This window comes from Thamnophis elegans, chromosome 3 (assembly GCF_009769535.1).
Source record: "Thamnophis elegans isolate rThaEle1 chromosome 3, rThaEle1.pri, whole genome shotgun sequence".
NCBI classification, from domain to species: domain Eukaryota; kingdom Metazoa; phylum Chordata; class Lepidosauria; order Squamata; family Colubridae; genus Thamnophis; species Thamnophis elegans.
Genome location: NC_045543.1, coordinates 23,052,219 through 23,070,966, shown reverse-complemented (window position 1 = coordinate 23,070,966; position 18,748 = coordinate 23,052,219). Strand labels below are relative to the sequence as shown.

General features: G+C 38.9%; 1 protein-coding gene across 1 annotated transcript in view; it reads right to left on the bottom strand.

Annotated features, from left to right (window-relative positions):
- The window catches only part of MACROD2 (mono-ADP ribosylhydrolase 2), a 1,066,625-nt gene extending 1,062,257 nt beyond the window's left edge, over positions 1-4,368 (bottom strand). The window contains exon 1 of the mRNA XM_032212948.1: positions 4,134-4,368. Within this exon, the coding sequence (XP_032068839.1) occupies positions 4,134-4,179 (46 nt within the window). The 5' untranslated portion in view covers positions 4,180-4,368. The remainder of the gene's footprint in view (positions 1-4,133) is intronic.
- Positions 4,369-18,748: the final 14,380 nt, after the last annotated feature.

Genomic DNA, 18,748 nt, shown 5'->3' with positions numbered 1-18,748 from the left:
AAGAAGAAAAATAACAGCTCCCAAAAGAAACCAGCATGGCTGCATAAAGAACTCTCTGACAAATTGAAAGACAAAAAGGATAAATATAAAAAGTAGAAAGAGGGGGACATAACTAAGGCAGAATATCAGCAAATAGCCCGAGCCTGTATAGATGAAGTGAGGAAAGCTAAGGCTCACAATTAAGAAAAGCTTGCCACAAAAGTAAAAAATAACAAAAAAAGCTTCTTCCAACATGTTAAAAACATGAAAAAGGTTAAGGAAACAATTGGTCCATTGCTGGGAGAAAGTGGCAAGAAGGTGACAAGCAACAGGGAGAAAGCAGAACTATTTAACTCATTGTTTGCATCTGTCTTTACACAAAGGGAAAAAACAGTCCAACCTATCAAAAACAGCACCACAAAAATCAGATTAGGAACACAAGTTGAAATAGGGAAGAAAATGATAAGTGAGCACCTGTCTACCCTAGATGAGTTCAAATCATCAGGACCGGATGGATTACACACCAGGGTTCTGAAGGAACTGGTAGACGAGATCTCAGAACCACTGAACTATATCTTTCAGAGATCCTGGAGCACCGGGGAACTGCCAGAGGACTGGAAAAGAGCTGATGTGGTTCCCATCTTCAAAAAAGGAAAAAATAGATCCAGGAAACTATAGACCTATCAGCCTGACCTTAACACCAGGGAAGATTTTGGAAAAGATAATCAAGCAACGAATTAGCGAACACCTAGAAGCAAACAAAGTAATAGCCAAAAGCCAACATGGGTTTGTCAAAAACAGATCATGCCAGACTAATCTTATTGCATTCTTTGACAATGTGACAAAATTAGTGGACCAGAGGAATGCCATCGATATAGTTTACTTGGACTTCAGTAAGGCATTTGATAAGATAGATCATAACCTACTACTAGATAAAGTAGAAGAATGTGGGTTAGACAGCATCACCACCAGATGGATTCGTAACTGGCTGACCAACCGCACTCAACTTGTAGTCCTCAATGGAACTGCATCTAGATGGAGGGAGGTATGCAGTGGAGTACCCCAAGGCTCTGTTTTAGGCCCAGTACTCTTCAACATCATCATCAATGATCTGGATGAGGGAATAAATGGGGAACTTATGAAATTTGCAGATGACACCAAGTTGGCAGGAATAGCCAACACTCCAGAAGATAGGTTTAAGATACAGAAGGATCTTGACAAACTTGAACATTGGGCACTATCTAACAAAATGAAATTCAATGGTGAAAAAAGTAAGGTTCTACATTTAGGCAAGAAAAATGAAATGCACAGGTACAGTATAGGTGGTACCTTGCTCAATAGTAGTAACTGTGAGAGGGATCTTGGAGTCCTAGTGGACAACCATTTAAATATGAGCCAGCAGTGTGCAGCAGCTACCAAAAAAGCCAACACAGTTCTAGGCTGCATAAACAGAGAGATAGAATCAAGATCACGTGAAGTGTTAATACCATTTTATAATGCCTTGGTAAGCCACACTTGGAATACTGCATTCAGTTTTGGTCACCACGATGTAAAAAAGATGTGAAGTCTCTAGAAAGAGTGCAAAGAAGAACAGCAAAGATGATTACGGGACTGGAGGCTAGAACATGTGAGAAATGGTTGCAGGAACTGGATATGTCTAGTTTAATAGAAAGAAGGACTAGAGGAGACATGATAGCAGTGTTCCAATATCTCAGAGGTTGCCACAAAGAAGAGGGAGTCAAACTATTATCCAAAGCACCCGAGGGCAGAACAAGAAGCAATGGGTGGAAACTAATCAAGGAGAGAAGCAACTTAGAACTGAGGAGAAATTTCCTGACAGTTAGAACAATTGATCAGTGGAACAACTTGCCTCCAGAAGTTGTGAATGCCCCAAACAGGCAGGGGGTTGGGCTAGAAGACCTCCAAGGTCCCTTCCAACTCTGCTATTGTATTGTATTGTATTGTATTGAACTGTTTATTAAAACAATCCTAAAAGAAGCTGTAGGATTAAATATTAGAGTTTCTTCAAAGCTACAAGATAAACTTATCACACTAGAAACATATATAAAACACAAACCTTATTGTGGCCTGAGAAAGATTGTTTAATCTGAAAAGATGTACTTAATGCAAGTAATTAATAATTTGTAATTTGGACAATGCTTTATGTATGCAATTTAATCTCTAATTATAAATATTCTTACCTGGAGGTTAATGCATACACTTTTATATTCTTGTAAGTCTCTTGTAACAATGTTTAGAAATCAACCACATTTCTATACTAAGTGATACATTTCACACAGTATTCTTTAGGATTGTTATGTGGAAAAACAGTTATTTCCCTCCCATCCCAGCAAAATGTACTTATCTGTGATGAAGTTAGGGGCTTCAACTTTAGCAGTACAGAATGTATTTTAAGAGAAATTGAGGCAGTTTTAACAGCACCAGTGACAAACTACAAAAGGTTTTTTTTTTACATCTTACAGTGCAAAGATCTAGTTTGTTAGAACTAATCGAAACAGAAATCCATACTATAATTTAAACAATACAGATTATGTAAAGCTGATATACCAGTTTATATTATACAATTCAAACAGTCTAATCTAAATTTACATGTAAGGGCATGAGAGATGGTCAGTCCTGAACAGATAAATACTGTGTGTAAAAATATGTCAATAGTTGGGGTTTCTTCTCCTTAAGGATAGATAGATATTTGAACTTTACATCAATCATTTTATTCTTCCACGCATTTGATATTATCTATACAGCATAAGAATTTGCAATATACATGTCATGTGAAACTCACACCAAAACTTCACTATCAACATTTTATTTATTTATGTCAAATTTAGAGACTTCCCATCTCATAGAGTGACTCCAGATTAACAAAAGAATGCTTATTAAACATTTTATTAGGAAAAGATAATTACTTCACCATTAGAAGGTTTGGTATTTTACCAAGTGAAGCAATCCACCCTTGCAAATTTAGAATGACTGGGTAAAGTTGATCCAATAGATGTTTTCAACTCTCACAACTTTCACACAATACACAAACAATAGCTTTTTGTAGTTTATCTTCCAAAAGGCCCAAAGATCCAGGCTGAGCAGTCCTGTCACTTTTTTGCAACCCCCTCCACAATAGGCAGCAACTAGAGTGAGAGGCAAGTTGAAATTCATTCAGCCAGCAACTTATCAAGGACTGTAGCTTCCATTCCAAACATTTTGAAACAGAGAAATTCATGGGCAGCAGACAGAGAAACCTCACTTTCATTTCCAAAGTGGCACTCACACCAACTCTGAGATATGTCAGCGCACAATTTGCAAAGCACCATATGAAACCGGAAACTCCGAAAAAGTACATTCCAGGTTGACAGCTTTGCTCTAGGTTAATGCATAGGGGACTAAGAGGAAACAAACCGTGATGACCCAGCAGAAAATAACTTTTAAAAGTGGGGGGGGGGATCATCGGTACCCGGAAAAAAACAAAAGATTCACCGGCCAGTGAAACGAAGTAGGAGGAAGGTTACCAAGTCTGAAACAGAACAGACTTAAACCAAAACTAGGCACAAAAATAAAAGGAAAATCAACCGATCAGCTCCTATCAGGGGGACGTCCTGGACACGTCTAGGTAAAGCTGACCCAAGAACCCTTGCCAAGGTCGCAGCACCTGAGTGGCCAGAGAGGCCTGGACCCGTTAAAATTACCCTAAACTGCCCCTCTCTTGGGGTGCCCCCTAACCAGGCTGCTGCGAGGGCTTTGCGGAGAGGATGCCGTCCCATCCTACTCCCCTCCCCCGCCTCCAAAGGCGGGCTCGGTGTCCGGAGAAGAAAGAAGCGGAGAGAAGGGGGGTGGAAAAGCGCCAGCTAAGTCAGGAGGAGAAACGTTGCAAGCAAGGGGGAGGCGCGCGGCTGTCCTGCCAAGATAACCCGGCGGAGGCGAGAAGGAAGGCAACGCCGCTCAGGTGAGAGCAGGGCAGAGACCGCCGCCGACTCGCGCGGAGAGGAGGAGGAAAGGAGGAGCGGCAGCCTTTTTTTTTTGCCCGCACGCCTCGTGAAGGAAACACGAGTAGGAGAGGCGCGGCGTTAAGGGGACCGCCCCGCACCCTCCGCTCGCCCCAGGAGCCCCGGCGGCGCTTTTCAGGTGAAGGAGGTCAGTACCTTTCTCCTCCCGCCAGAGCTTTTTCCGCTTGTTCCCGGGGTACATGGTGCTGTGGCTAGCGGCGGCTTTGAGCTGCAGGTTCCCCAGGCTCACGGGCGAGAGAGAAGCACGCTGACCCGGCTGGGCGACGGCACCGCTGGGGTGGCGAGAGTGGCAGCGTCGGTGTCGGCGGCGTCGGCGGCTGTTTGCACCTCTGCCTCCTTCCCACTCCCCGCTCCTTCCAGCGCGCGTCAACTGGGTCACGCCTCGTTCTAACCCGACAGACACCCCCGCAACGCCCGCCTCCTCGCCCGCCGCCCGTTGGCCTTGCGAGACGCCGTTCAGAGACGCGCCCCGCCCACTTGCGCTCTGGAGCTCACGGCGGAGGGGGGGAGGGGGAGGCTTTTTAAAGGGGCAGGACGCGAGTAAGCGCGCCGAAGAAGCGCGGGACGGAGCACAAAGCAAACAAACACAGCGCCGGCGGCTACGGCGGAAGCTCGCTCCCGTGTCGGTTGAGAAGAAATGACGGCATTCGGGAGGGTTTTGTCACCTTGGGGTGCCTCGAGAGTGGCGGCTGGCTCCTTTGGGGCATGCATGCTCGTTCGCTCTTGCGTAAGTTTCAACTGTGTGTCCCAAGGGTGCTTTTGCACGAGGCAACTGGGCTTCCTTCTTTTTTCTATCCCGTCAGAACTGAAGAAGCTTCTTGGATGAGAAGCGAAATGTCTTGAAAAGAAAAGAAAAAAAACCTTTGGGACAGCCATGACTTGGTTGACTGAGAATCCCTACAGACTTTTAGCTATATAATTTGGGGTGAACATTCTTTGAATGATGTGGGAATAGGAGTGGATTTCCAGAAGGGGGGAAAGTGCAAACTACAGGAGCCAGGAGCACTACTCGGGTTACCCAAGGACACAGATAAACCTCCAAGTGCTTCAAATCGCCCTCTAAAAGGATGCAAATGACCAGCTGTCTGCAAGGAACACAAATCCTTCCATTCTCCCATGATCATGTCAGAGCTGAAGAAGCTTCTTGGATGAGAAGAAAAAACAAGAAAGTCCAGTTGCCTCCTGGAAAAGCAGAGACAACCATGACCTGGAAGACTGAGAATCTCTACAGGCTTTCTACTGTGTGGGTCTCCTGCTTAGGCATGTGGGGTGGGGGTTGGAGTGGATGACCTACAAGGTCCCTTCCAGCTCTGTTAATCTGAAGCTTGCTTGCTCCAAATCAGCGTGTGCCTGCAATTAATTGGAGGGAGGCGACAGACCCAGTGAACGCCATGGGATTTTCCTCTATGCCTCGTTGATTAATAATGCTTCTTTCTGAGTGGGTACAGTGTAGGGTTGTTCTGCAACTTCTGAATAAATGTGGTTTGCGCTTTGCTTAATTTCATCGCCCACACTCAAGTGTTTTGATTAATGTTCTTACTCATTTATGTGCATAAAAATCTTCCCATTAAGGTAAGTTTAAGAACTATAAGAAATGTATTAATGCCACTGGCAATAGTATTATAAGTAAAACATCTCTGGGCTCAGGTTTACATTTTTACGTTCAATGGGATGCTTTACTTCCACTCCAGATTTTCTCTTATTATTTATCTTCTATTCCAAATATGTCTGCACCTGCTTTAAGTACATTCTCATAAGACCCTTTGGGGCTAAAGTTTGTGTTGGGTGATATGTTTACTATATTTGGAGGGTTAAGAGAAGGCTGTACCAAAGCAGCAAAGTAATGCAAATGCTTTATTGTGGATCTAAAGCCAGGTCCTTTCAGGAATTTACCAACAATCTTGCTTTGCCGAGTTGCTCAGTTTTGTAGCTTTAGCACATTTGGCCAGAGACTGAGGGCTCTGCCCTCCTCTGTTAAGCTGTGTTTCATGAACCCTTTTTACAACAGTTCATTTAATGACCTTTCAAAGTTACAATGGCACTGAAATAAGTGACTTATGACCATTTTTCACATTTATGGTGATTGCAGCATCCCCAGGATCACACGATCAAAATTCAGATTCTTGGCAGTGAATTTATTTCTGTTGGTTGCAGTGTCCTGGGGTCATGTGATCACCTTTTGCGACCTTCTGACAGGCAAAGCCAAAGGGGAAGCCAGATTCACTTAACAACTGCATCACTAACTTAATAACTGCAGTGATTCACTTAACTGTGGCAAGAAAAGTAAAAATGGGCCAAAACCAACTTAACATATGTCTCACTTAGAAACTGAATTTTAGGGTTCAATTGTAGTTGTAAATTGTGGACTACCTGCATTCATTTGTGGCTATTTCTGTGGTGTCACGATAAAACACATACTATTGTTCAACTTCTAATTGAAAAAAAAAATTATACCTTTCTGTTCTTCTGAATTATTTCTGGATAAAAAGCAGTGATCTCCAAAGCAACCTTTCTAAGCTAATAGACAGATTGGAAATGTTGAAATTTTTATTTTTAATCTACCATACTGGATACCTGTTCATTCATTGTTGTTAATCAGACTCAAAGCATCATTTTGCCATAGTAGTTTCTGCCATAATTTCTACTACATACAGACACTCGTAAACTACTCTAAATACATACCTTTGTCTTTTTTTTGGTAAGCAAATGTATTTCTTCGGAAATAAATACTGAGCTGCAGCATGGTATATTTAAAAAAAGACAAAGCTTCATAGGATTCTTTCTGACCCATAGATGCTATCAGAAATAGAAGTATTTTTCTGGGGCTAGGACTAACAGATCTTGGCTGCAAAACTGCAAATGATTACTACATTCGTTTATTGTATTTATTTATTAATCAAATTTCTATATCTGCCATATTACAAAATGCAACTTTGAGCAGTGTGGAACAATTGGTAAGCATTAAATATGTTTACATTATACAATACAACCACAGAGTTGCAAGGGACCTTGGAGGTCTTCTAGCCCAACCCCCTGCCTAGGCAGGAAACCCTATACCGCTTCAGACAAATAGCTATCCAACATCTTCTTAAAGACTTTCAGTGTTGGGGCATTCACAACTTCTGGAGGCAAGCTGTTCCACTGATTAATTGTTCTGTCAGGAAATTTCTCCTCAGGAAATTGCTTCTCTCCTTGATTAGTTTTCACCCATTGCTTCTTGTTCTACACTCAGGTCCCTTGGAGAAGCCTTGCTTTGACTCTCTCTCCTTTGTGGCAACCCCTGAGATATTGGAACACTGCTATCATGTCTCCCCTAATCCTTCTTTTCATTAAACTAGACATACCCAGTTCCTGCAACAGTTCTTCATATGTTTTAGTCTCCAGTCCCCTAGTCATCTTTGTTGCTCTTCTCTGCACTCTTTCTAGAGCAGTGGTTCTCAACCTGTGGGTCAGGACCTCTGGGGGTCGAATGACCCTTTCACAGGGGTCACCTAAGACCATCGGAAAACATATTTTTGATGGTCTTAGGAATCGAGACACCACTTTTATGGTTGGGGGTCAGCACAACATGAGAAACTGTATTAAAGGGTCGTGGCATTGGGAAGGTTGAGAACTACTTTTCTAGAGTCTCCACATCTTTTCTACATCATGGCGACCAAAACTGGATGCAGTATTCCAAGTGTGGCCTTACCAAGGCATTATAAAGTGGTATTAACACTTCACGTGATCTTGATTCTATTCCTCTGTTTATGTAGCCTAGAACTGTGTTGGCTTTTTTGGCAGCTGCTGCACACTGCTGGCTCATATTTAAATGGTTGTCCACTAGGACTCCAAGATCCCTCTCACAGTTACTACCATTGAGCAAGGTACCACCTATACTGTACCTGTGCATTTTGTTAATTAATTATTAATTAATTACATTAAATAATTACATTAATACTCCTAATGCTACCATTGATTATTAGTTTAATTTTCTGCAATTGTGTCCATGCATATTTAATATAGGCATCCTGTGATATCCATATATTTTAATGGCAGGAGGAAAAAAAGAAACTCTCTCTAAATTAGATCATTAAAATCAAGAAGCAAAGGATGTGGGGGTATGTATCAAAAGAGATATTTACGGGTACTTATATTTCAATTCTAGTACACACGTTAATGAACTCTTCAACTGACTCTTTTTTCCAGGTAAGTTTTTCTATTTTGCTAAGTAATATTGGGCTGACCATTGCACAAACATACTTATATTATACCATGAATCACACTGAATTTAAACATGTTCATTTATTCATTCAATTTTCACCGCTCCTCTGTTCCATACCAGTTCTGAACAGCTCACATAGTCATCTTAAATAAAGTATACTTATGGTAATAGAATGTCTGGGAATCAACTCAATGGAACTTATTCTCAGGTAGATACTTGGATGTTCTAGAATCCAATGTTGTGCTTCAAGAAATTCCTGAACTTTGGTAAGAAATTTATTTAAACCATACAAATGATATATCATAAACAAACAGCAAAGATAATGGTAAATGGAGAATTGACAGATCCTACTGAAATAAAGAGAGGTATGAGACAAGGTTGCCCATTATCACCGTTACTCTTTGTCTTAACATTAGAAGTTCCTAATAGAAAGATCAGAGAAGAAGAAGAAATAAGAGGAATGAACATTAAAAAAGAAGAATATAAGCTACAAATGTTTGCAGATGATTTAGTTTTTATTCTTGAAGATCCACTAGAAACAGCACTCAAATTGTTAGAAAGAATAGAGGAATATGGAAAAGTAGCAGGTTTGAAAATAAAGACAAAACAAAGATTATAACAAAGAATATACCAGCAAGACAAAAAGAAGAGTTGTCAAAAGCTTTGCAGATTCAAATTACAAGTAAGGTTAAATATTTAGGGATATGTTTATCACCTAGATGCAGTACTCTTAAGGAGGACAATTATACTAGACTAAAACAACAAATTGCGACTGACTTGATGAAATGGGAAAATTTACAACTATCAATGATGGGAAGAATTTCTACAATTAAAATGAAAATTCTACCTAGAATTTTATACCTGTTCCAGACAATCCCAATCAGATTGGGTAAGGACTTTTTTCAAGACCTAAATAAAATAGTCTTGAAGTTTATTTGGCAAGGAAAAAAAGCTAGAATAAAACTTAAACTGTTACAAGATGCTAGAATTAGAGGAGGATTGGGCTTATCTGATTGGGAGTTATACTACCAAGCAACAAACTTGATGTGGATTAAGGAGTGGATAACACTAAAAAAACTCTAGACTATTGAATGTAGAAGGTCATGACTTACTGTTGGGATGGCATGTTTTTTTATGGTATAAGGGAACTAAAGCACATGGCTATTTTAGAAGACATTATATAAGGGAGGCTTTGTTATTAAACTGGGAAAAGGTTAAAAGATTACACTACTTAAAAATTCCAGTCTGGATATCAACGATTGAAGCATTTTCATATCCAATAATATATAAAAAGGAACAAACAGATATGTTGAAATATTGAATGCAGAGGGTGAACTCAAATCTATCCAAGAGTTGAAACAAGAAGTGATAGAAATGAATTGGTATCATTATGTACAGATAAAATCTAGATAGAATGAAGATAGAAAATCAAAAGGTTTTTACAATAAAATGACTGAGTTAGATAAAATCTTAACAGGTACTGATGAAAAAGTAATTTAAAAACTATATGGATACTTATTGGAGGTTAAATTAGAAGAAGAACAAGTTAAAGAAACTATGATAGCTTGGGGGGAAAATTTAAGGTATGGGATTGATTTAGAGAAATGGCAGAAACTGTGGTCTCAAAACTATAAAATGACAATGTCTACTGCATATAGAGAAAATTTGTATAAGATGTTTACAGGTGGCATCTACCCCCAACGAGAATTGCAAGAATGTCCAAGAATAAATCAGAAAAGTGTTGGAAATGTCATCAATACCAGGCTCATATTACCACATGTGGTGGACTTGCATTGAAGGTAAAAGATACTGGACTAAAATCCACACGTGGTTGGAGAAAATGACACATAAACACATAGACTTTAAACCAGAGGTCTTTTTATTGGGAATCATACCAGAAATCTATAACAAAGACTTAAAATATCTGATTGTAAACGTGTTAACAGCAGCCAGAATCGTATTTGAAAAAACTGGAAAAATGAAACAATACCAAAACAGGAAGAAGTTATTCAAAAAATAATGGACTGTGCTGAAATGAGTAAATTGACACTTGAAATTAAAGAACAAGAAGACAAGCAATTTTATAAGATATGGGACTTGTTTTATCAGTGGCTGGGGGAAAAAACTTGGAAATGAAAAATGTTTTACTCATGTTTTAACTGAAGGAGTTAAATGATAACACAATTATGCTGTGAAATAGATTAACAACGATACAATGAAAAACCGATACATCTATGAATTGAATACTTTAGAATTTTTTGTTTTAAAAAGGATAAGGATAACAATGATTTTATGTATACTTGATAGAGGATTGGTGATATAATGTATAACCCTAAGAATATATTACAATGATACCTTGTTGATAAATAATTTTAATAAGGGAATAATTAAAAGTTAGCATATATATGTAGTGACTATTTAGAATATTTTGTTGAAAAATGAAGGAATAAGATTTCTGTTTGAATGTATGATGTACAAGGATAATAATGAACATCATACCTGATAGTTGATTGGTGGAATTATGCATAATTGAAAATAGTGACATACAAATATAAATGGTTGGTAATTTTTTTTTTCACATTGGGATCTGTGATTATATAAAGGTATACTGTTATCAAATAGACAATCAAGAATGTAAGGGAATTAGGTTTATTGGGGAAAAAACAATAATACTAATTGTAACTGAACATATACTGTACAATGAAAGTGAGGTATTTAGTTATACTAGATGAAAAATCTGTGATGGTAAATGTTATTCGAGAATATGGATGTAAAAACACTTGTAACCAAGCGATATGCTGTATGTAATGATGCTTTTTTTTGTCTTTTTTTGGTTTTTTTGTATTTTGTGTGTGTGTGTGTGTTGTCTGTTTAATAAAAATAAAAATTTATATTAAAAAAAAAAGAAATTCCTGTAATGTAGCCTGGTAGAAAAGTGGCAGAGCTAAAATTTGAGCGCCTAAAGTCATCTTGAACTGTAGATCTCAAAGTTATAATTTTTTAATGTAAGACTAGTCTTAATACAGACTAAACAGTTTAGCTTCAGCAATTTATAGCCAGCTAGTCTGGTGGTTAAGGCACCATACTAGAAACCAGGAGATTGTGAGTTCTAGTCTCTAGCATGAAGGCCAGCTAGGTGATTTTGGGCCAGTCACTATCAGTCCAACTCACTTCATACAATTGTTGTGGGGAAAATAATGAAGGATCATTAGGTATGTTCATCATCTTGAGTTATTTAAAAGATAATAAAGATAAAGATAATAAAAATTAAATTAATAGACATTTGAAATATTTTGTCACCATTACCAGTAGAAACAGGAGACAGGAATCTGCTGATCTACAACAAATTGTAGTACATCAAAATATATTCAGCTGTATCTTTCAGCAATGCCTAAAACAAATGATTACAGGCCCTAAACCTGAATCACTTTTCAGTTGTCCCTTCTTTTATATTGCTTTTCTGTGTGAAATCTTCCAAGGTGCTGGAATGTTTATGGTTCCTACTGTCCTCAATCAGTACATATCATACTGCCATTCCCTCTTTCCCTAATACATTTAAGGAAACACATTTACTGACGGAAGGAAAAAGAAGAGGAAGGAGGAAAAGTTGTTATAAATGGAAGAAACTATTGTTTCACCCTCCCCTCCCATATTCACAAATGATAAAGGTAATTGCACAATATATACCTCATATTGAAGAATCCCAGATGTATGAATTAGCATAACCCAACCACTGTCATAGTGCATAATAGCTTAGCTTTGAAAAAATAATAATAGAAGACAACATTCTTCATGGAACCTTATCTTCTTTCACCACATCTTCAGTTATTTTTATTGCCATGAAAAACCCTTTAAGAAGGGAACAGTAAAATGATTTTATTTGATTTAATTGATAGCACTAGGATCTTCTGTCAAAGAGGTTTAAGAGTTCATCTACCTTTTGGTGCCAAAATGCACAGTCTACCTATAGTCACATTTTAGCTTACTATGTTGCATGAAACCATCCTCTATAGCTATTTGTGGTCATTGCATAAACCCAAAATATTGGGTTAAGAAAGGCACAGTTCCCTTAGTCATTGGTAACTCTGTTGTGCAAATATAGCCAAATATCCATTTGGGATGCTTTACATTCTCCTTCCACTCCATATTTTCTTATTGTTTACCTTCTATTCCAAATATTCCAAAGCAGTCTGCACCTGCTTTAAGTACTTTTCTCATAAGACCAGCTCAACTTCTGGTTCTATATGGATAGTTTCATCTTTTCTTGGCAATAATATGAAATTAGTTTGCCCTGCTTCAAGATTTTCCTTTTAAACTTTTCAGTCTGAAAGTTCATCTTTCCAAGTACTGGCCAGTTCCAATTTAAAAGCCCTCTGCTAGGCTAATTGCATTTTTTTTTCACAGCCTACTTTCAAACGCTATAGAGAAGGAAAGAAATTGCTTCCTAATAAGGTGGAGAAAGATCAGGGAAAAGACAAGAGCATATGTAAAAGAAAGAGTACAAGCAGAAGAAATGAATGTTTTTTTTAAAAAAAAACTTTTAAAGATATAATATGATTCTGCACATTCATCTATTGACTTCGTTTGGAGTCCCAAATTTGAATCTTCTGTTTGGTCTCTAATGCTATCTTTGAAAGGGGTATATCAGAAATTGATCTCGCTTAAAATGCTACAACCGGGAGAGGGGGAGACTGAGCAATTCAGGTTTAGACTGAAAGTACGCCACCGCCGCCGCCGCTGCTTGTGGCCGCAGGTGTTCCTGCCTAGGAATAACGGCGAAGGCTGACGATGCTGCCTTTTTTTCCCGGGTAGCGGTTCAGCAGGAGACTGAAACACGTGATTGGCTAGTGTATAAAGAAAAATAGTTGCTAGGTAACCGCATCAACTTCGAGAAAACCGAGAAGCAAAAGGAGGCGCTGCGTAGTAGGGACGAGACACGAAAGCTGCCTAGTAAAAAGTCATTTCCCAGTACGCTATAATAATATTGGGGAATCGCTTCAGGTGGTATTATGTATATGGCTTCGTACCTCATGGCTTAAGCAATCGGGAATTCTAAGAGCCGAAAGCGGAGTAATCATTCGTCCCCGATCGCGCCTGTTCAATGAAATCCCCCCACTGCGAAGGCTTAGGTTGGGCTTTATGTGAGATGAAGACTCCGTTTTTAGTGCTGTGTTTGATGCACTTCTGGATCATCGTTTGTAGTATGTATCTGGGATTCTGCTTCCTCCGTTTCGCGGGCGTGGGGAACGGGGAGGTTTGCCGATTGCCATTAAGTTTTTATTTGCAGAAAGAATGAGGTAAAGGTTGTTTTTCATAGCGAGGCTAGAAAGCGGGAGCCATGAGTTCAAGTGCCCTCTTAGGCGTGAAAGTCAGCTGGGTGACTTCGAGCCAGTCATTCTCTTCCAGCTCAAGCCACTTCGCAGGGTTGTTGTTGTTGTTGTTGGGAAAATAGGAGGAGAAAGGCATATGATCATCGCCTTGACTTATTTGTAAAAATAATAGGGATATAAATAAATAAAATCAAGAGAGGCTATTACACTGTCCTCAGGGATGTCCAACAGATATTTATTTAAAAAATCAGATGTAACACATAGTCACCCACAAACAAATTTTCATGATTTCCATGGATCAAAAAGCCTGGTCTTCATGATAAAACATTTGAAGCAAATTCCAAAACATATTAGAACACAGCATTGTTCTAGAACACTAGAAGACCTCCAAGGCCCCTTCCAATTCTGTGACTGTATTCTGTTGGTTTCAATGTAATGAAACAGGTTTCATTGTCCCTGAGATAATTTCTTAACTCAGATATCTAGTAAGTGACTCTGCCAGCCATATGTAAATAAATAAATAAATAAATCTCTGAATATGTTTTATAATGCTCTACATCTACCCTCGGGTTCATATTGTCCTGAAATGCTCTGCAGAGTTAAATACATATTAGTGCATAAGCTTTTATTTCTGTCGGTACAAAACCATTCTTTTTTTTTTTTTGCTTCCTCTTTGAAAGCTGAATGTTTTCCCATCTTACCCTGCACATGTTATGACTCTCAGCTTCAAGCTGTAAATGTTTCCTACAAACACTGTGAAACATAACCAACATTGTGCCATCTCTTACATATAGTTAATCAGACATTCTCAGGAAAGTGTGTAAAGCAACTTTCGGAAATCTGATACCCTCTAGTTAAATTGGACAACAATGGATATATTCATATTTTCATCGGCTAATTAGAAATTAGAGAATTTATCGAAATACCAGATTTGGAAGGTCTGGTAATATAGGATTGCACGAACAGAGTTTTAACTGTATTTTTTTCAATTGAGAGTTTCAAGTAAGTAAGTGATAGTTGCAATAATTTTGTTCTGACCTTTTCCGGCTTGGTAGTTGAACCTTTCCCACTTATTTCTTCCTCTCCTAGTAGATTCAGGAATTGGGTCAATTACACTTTTCCTGTGAACCACTCATTGGTGTGAACAGCAGGTGACTTTATAGCTTTTTCTTTTATTTGGCTGACTCTCAGTAAATTGTCCAAAGGACTCCATTAATAGGTCAACCTTATTTTTGACTGAAGTTAAAAGTTTGGAGATAGAGATAATCGACTGTGCTGTTAGTAGGCATTGTCTAGTCTTTACATTCTCCCTTTTTAAGTTAATGATTCCCACCTTGAATAAGCAACACAGCTTTTGAACAAACAGCAGTAGGGGAGCATCCTCTACTAGGGAAAAGTTCCATAAGGTGTTGGTTTTCAATATCTGTTTATAGAACTCATTCCAAAGGGTTATAGAAGTTATGACTACCTGGAGAGTAAATAGAGTTAGAGTTGCAGGTAGCCTTCAACTTACATCCTTTCATTTAGTGATTGTTCGAAGTTACAACAGCAAAGAGCCAAGGTGACGCAGTGGTTAGGGTGCAGTACTCTGGGTTACTTCAGCTGACTGCTAGCTGCAGTTCGGCAATTCAAATCTTACCAGGCTCAAGGTTGACTCATCCTTCCATCCTTCCGAGGTAGGTAAATGAGGACCCAGATTGTTGGGGAAAATATGCTGACTCTGTAAAACCACTTAGAATAGGGCTGTAAAGACATTATGAAGCAATATATAAATCTAAGGGTTCCACCACAAAACCGCGGACGACAAAATCGCGGTCGACGAAAGTGCATATGTGACGTCATCACAGCGCGATGAAAAAGATCGAAAAATGTAAAAATAAAGCAAAAACCTTACCCTAACCCCCCCAAACCTAACCCTAAACCTAACCCTAAACCTAACCCTTAACCTAACCCTAAACCTAACACTAAACCTAACCCTTAACCTAACGAAAAACCTAACGCTAACCCTTAACCTAACGCTAAACGTAACGCTAACGCTCTAAACCTAACCCTAACCCTTAACATAACCCTAACCCTAACCCTTAACCTAACGCTTACCTTTATGTGAATCGGCTTGCTGTAATTTAATTTTTATTTCAATTTTTCGATGTTTTTCATCGCGTTGTGATGACGTCACATACGCGATTTCGTCGACCGCGCTTTTGTGGAACGCGGTTTTGACGGGTCACGAAATCTAAGTGCTATTGCTATTGCAAAAAAGTGACTTATGACCATTTTTCACACAGACAACCATTGCAGCAGCATCCCATCAACCATTGCAGTCAAAATTCAGATGATTGACAACTGTCATGTATATATGACAGTTGCAATGTCCTGGGGTCATGGGATCATCTTTTGCAACCTTCTGACAAGCAAAGTTAATGGGAAGCCACAGTCACTTAACAACCATGTTACTAATTTAACATTTGCAGTGATTCACTTAACAATTATGGCAAGGAAGCTCATAAAATGGTGCAATACTCACTTAACAACTTTCTTGCTTAGCAACAATTGAGCTCAATTATGGTTGTAAGCTGAGGACTACCTGTACTTGATCTTGAAAAACTAAGCAGTTGAATGAAGGTAGTATTGGGATGAAAAACCATTTGGAAGTCCGAACGTTCTAGATTAGGTTAGGCACAAATAACTTTTTTTAAAGTCCTAGAAGAAAGCAATGCCATATCATTTTTGTACTGTTGCCAAGAAAGCAACTTGGATGTATTCATAGTCTTTTAGGGATCAACCCTATAAATAATCATTTCAATTTAAAAATCCAAATAAAGATCTCATTGTTCTTTTGGGAGTTATTTATTCCTAGATGTATATATTACATTTTGGACTGATAATTTTGGAAAAATACAGAATCTTTCACTCACTCAACCTCACCTGAATCAACCTATAAAGTAGGTTGTCCAGTGATTTTGAATGTGATTAGGAAATCCAAGAAAAAACAGCCCCAATGTAAAGTATCATTTTAAACTCATTTCAATTTTAGGGCTACTGCAATAGCAAAAACACTTACACTTATATACTTCTTCATAGTGTTTTACAGCCCTTTTTAAGTGGTTTATAGAGTCAGTATATTGCCTCCAACAATCTGGCTCCTCATTTTACTGACCATGAAAGGATGGAAGACTGAGTCAATCTTGAACCAGTGAGAATCGAACTGTGAGCAATCAACAGAATTAGCCTGCAAAACTGCATTCTAACCACTCCTATACAAAGAACTAGTTAGTCTGGTAACCTGTATCTTACATTGCAATGCTTCTCCTCCCTCACCCCCACCCATAACCCGGAAGGTGGAGTCAGTAGAAAGTTATACATCTTTGTTTCATTTACTTAGTTTTATAGTGTGTTCAGAAACATTAATCATTCTCTTTCAAGAAATTTTGAAAATATTTTGAATACAGTATACACATGGAAATTTTAAGACACGGTGAATGGTGATGGGGGAGAGTGGGCAGGGCTCACAAAGGGCTCATTCTACCTTCAGGTAGATGGGAAAAGTTGATACCATATTCCCTCCATACCAGTGGTGGGATTCAAAATTCTTTACTACTGGTTCTGTGGGCCTGTCTTTGTGGGCGTGATGTGTCTTTGTGGGTGTGGCAGGGGAAGGATGCTGCAAAATCCCCATTCCCTCCCCACTCCTGGGGGAAGGTTACTGCAAAATGCCCATTCCTTTCTCACACTACTAACCTGCTTTCCAGCTCCGTTCTCCTGTTCAGGAAAACAAAAGAAGATCGGCTGGGAGGCAGCAGCGGTGGGGCCAGCCTATTTGCCAGTTCTCTGAACTACTCAAAATTTCCACTACTAGTTCTCCAGAACCTGTCAGAACTGGCTGAATACCCACCTGTGCTCCATACCATATGCAATGGTATGGAGGAAAGTACCCAGTTGCAGTTTCTTCCAACTTCCCTAGCATGATAGCCCACCATTGGAGGAAAATAATTAAAAGAGGGAGGGAACTCTGCAATAAAGGAAAACTGGAGAAGGATGTGTCTTACAAAGTTGGTTTCAAATGGGTGGGAAAAAGAACAAAATGATTATTCTTAATGTGAATGGCACTTTTCATTTTTGAAGTGCTGAATTTAGAGAATTGAAAGCTGATTGAAATACCTGCTCATCTAGAAGATTCACTGAAAATTCACTTCCCTCACTCTCATCTGTCACATCAGGAACAAATAATAGCTTTGACCTTGGTCCTTTTAAATAAACTTTTATAGTTGTTCTGGCATAGGAGCTTTTCTGTGATCATTTTAAAAACTTTTCTGTTGTTGGAAGTGCTGGTTATGAGAGTTTGCCAAAGTTTGGGTTAGTAATAGAGACAATCAGGAACTGTCGGACAAATTGGATTTTTTGAGGTGATAATAAACAGGCTACGTTTCACTGAGGTTGCTTGATTCAATATTTGTTAGTCATTAGTGGACTCAGCTATACCGCATGCCCAGAACAGTGTCTCTATCACTGTTTTATTTATTTTGAAACTGCCCATTTCCCTCACAAAGAGTCTCTGGGCAGTTTGCAAGTAAAATACTAAAACATAAAAACAGTGTATAAAATTGAAAATTATATATAAAATTGAAAAAGGCAAGGCTGACTTTAAAAAAAAACCATTGTTAGAAATTAATTAAAAGTTTGGGGGGGTTCGGGACACTGACCAGCCCCATGGTTGCATCCTCCTCTGTAAACCCCACAAAAGATGCAGAACAGTGTTTTCACTCCTGTCTGAAAGGCCAGGAAAATGGGGCCCTGCCTCACTTCCGAGTGGAGAATGTTCCACAGCATGGGAACAATTATGGAGAAGACTATCTTCATGGACTCTGTCAGTCAGAATTGTTTAGCTGACCAGGTCCATAACATACTTTCCATGCCTGACAAGGGTGGGACAGGCTGATGTAGTGAAACCAAGATGGTTCTGTAGGTAACCAGGTCCAGTGACAAATTTTGAAATCAATATAGGTCACTGGAAAAAGTCAGTTTAGAAAAGTGAGGTAATTTTTCAATCATATTCCCTGATTCAAATGTACAGAGAATGGGGACTAGGGATGGAAATATTTTGCACTTGCAGGCAATTGGTTGTTTTAGTTGATTTACATTTAACTACTTACGTAGGTAATCACTTGCTGGATGCAGTGTGATGTTCTAATTATACTTGCTTTCAATTTAAACTTCAT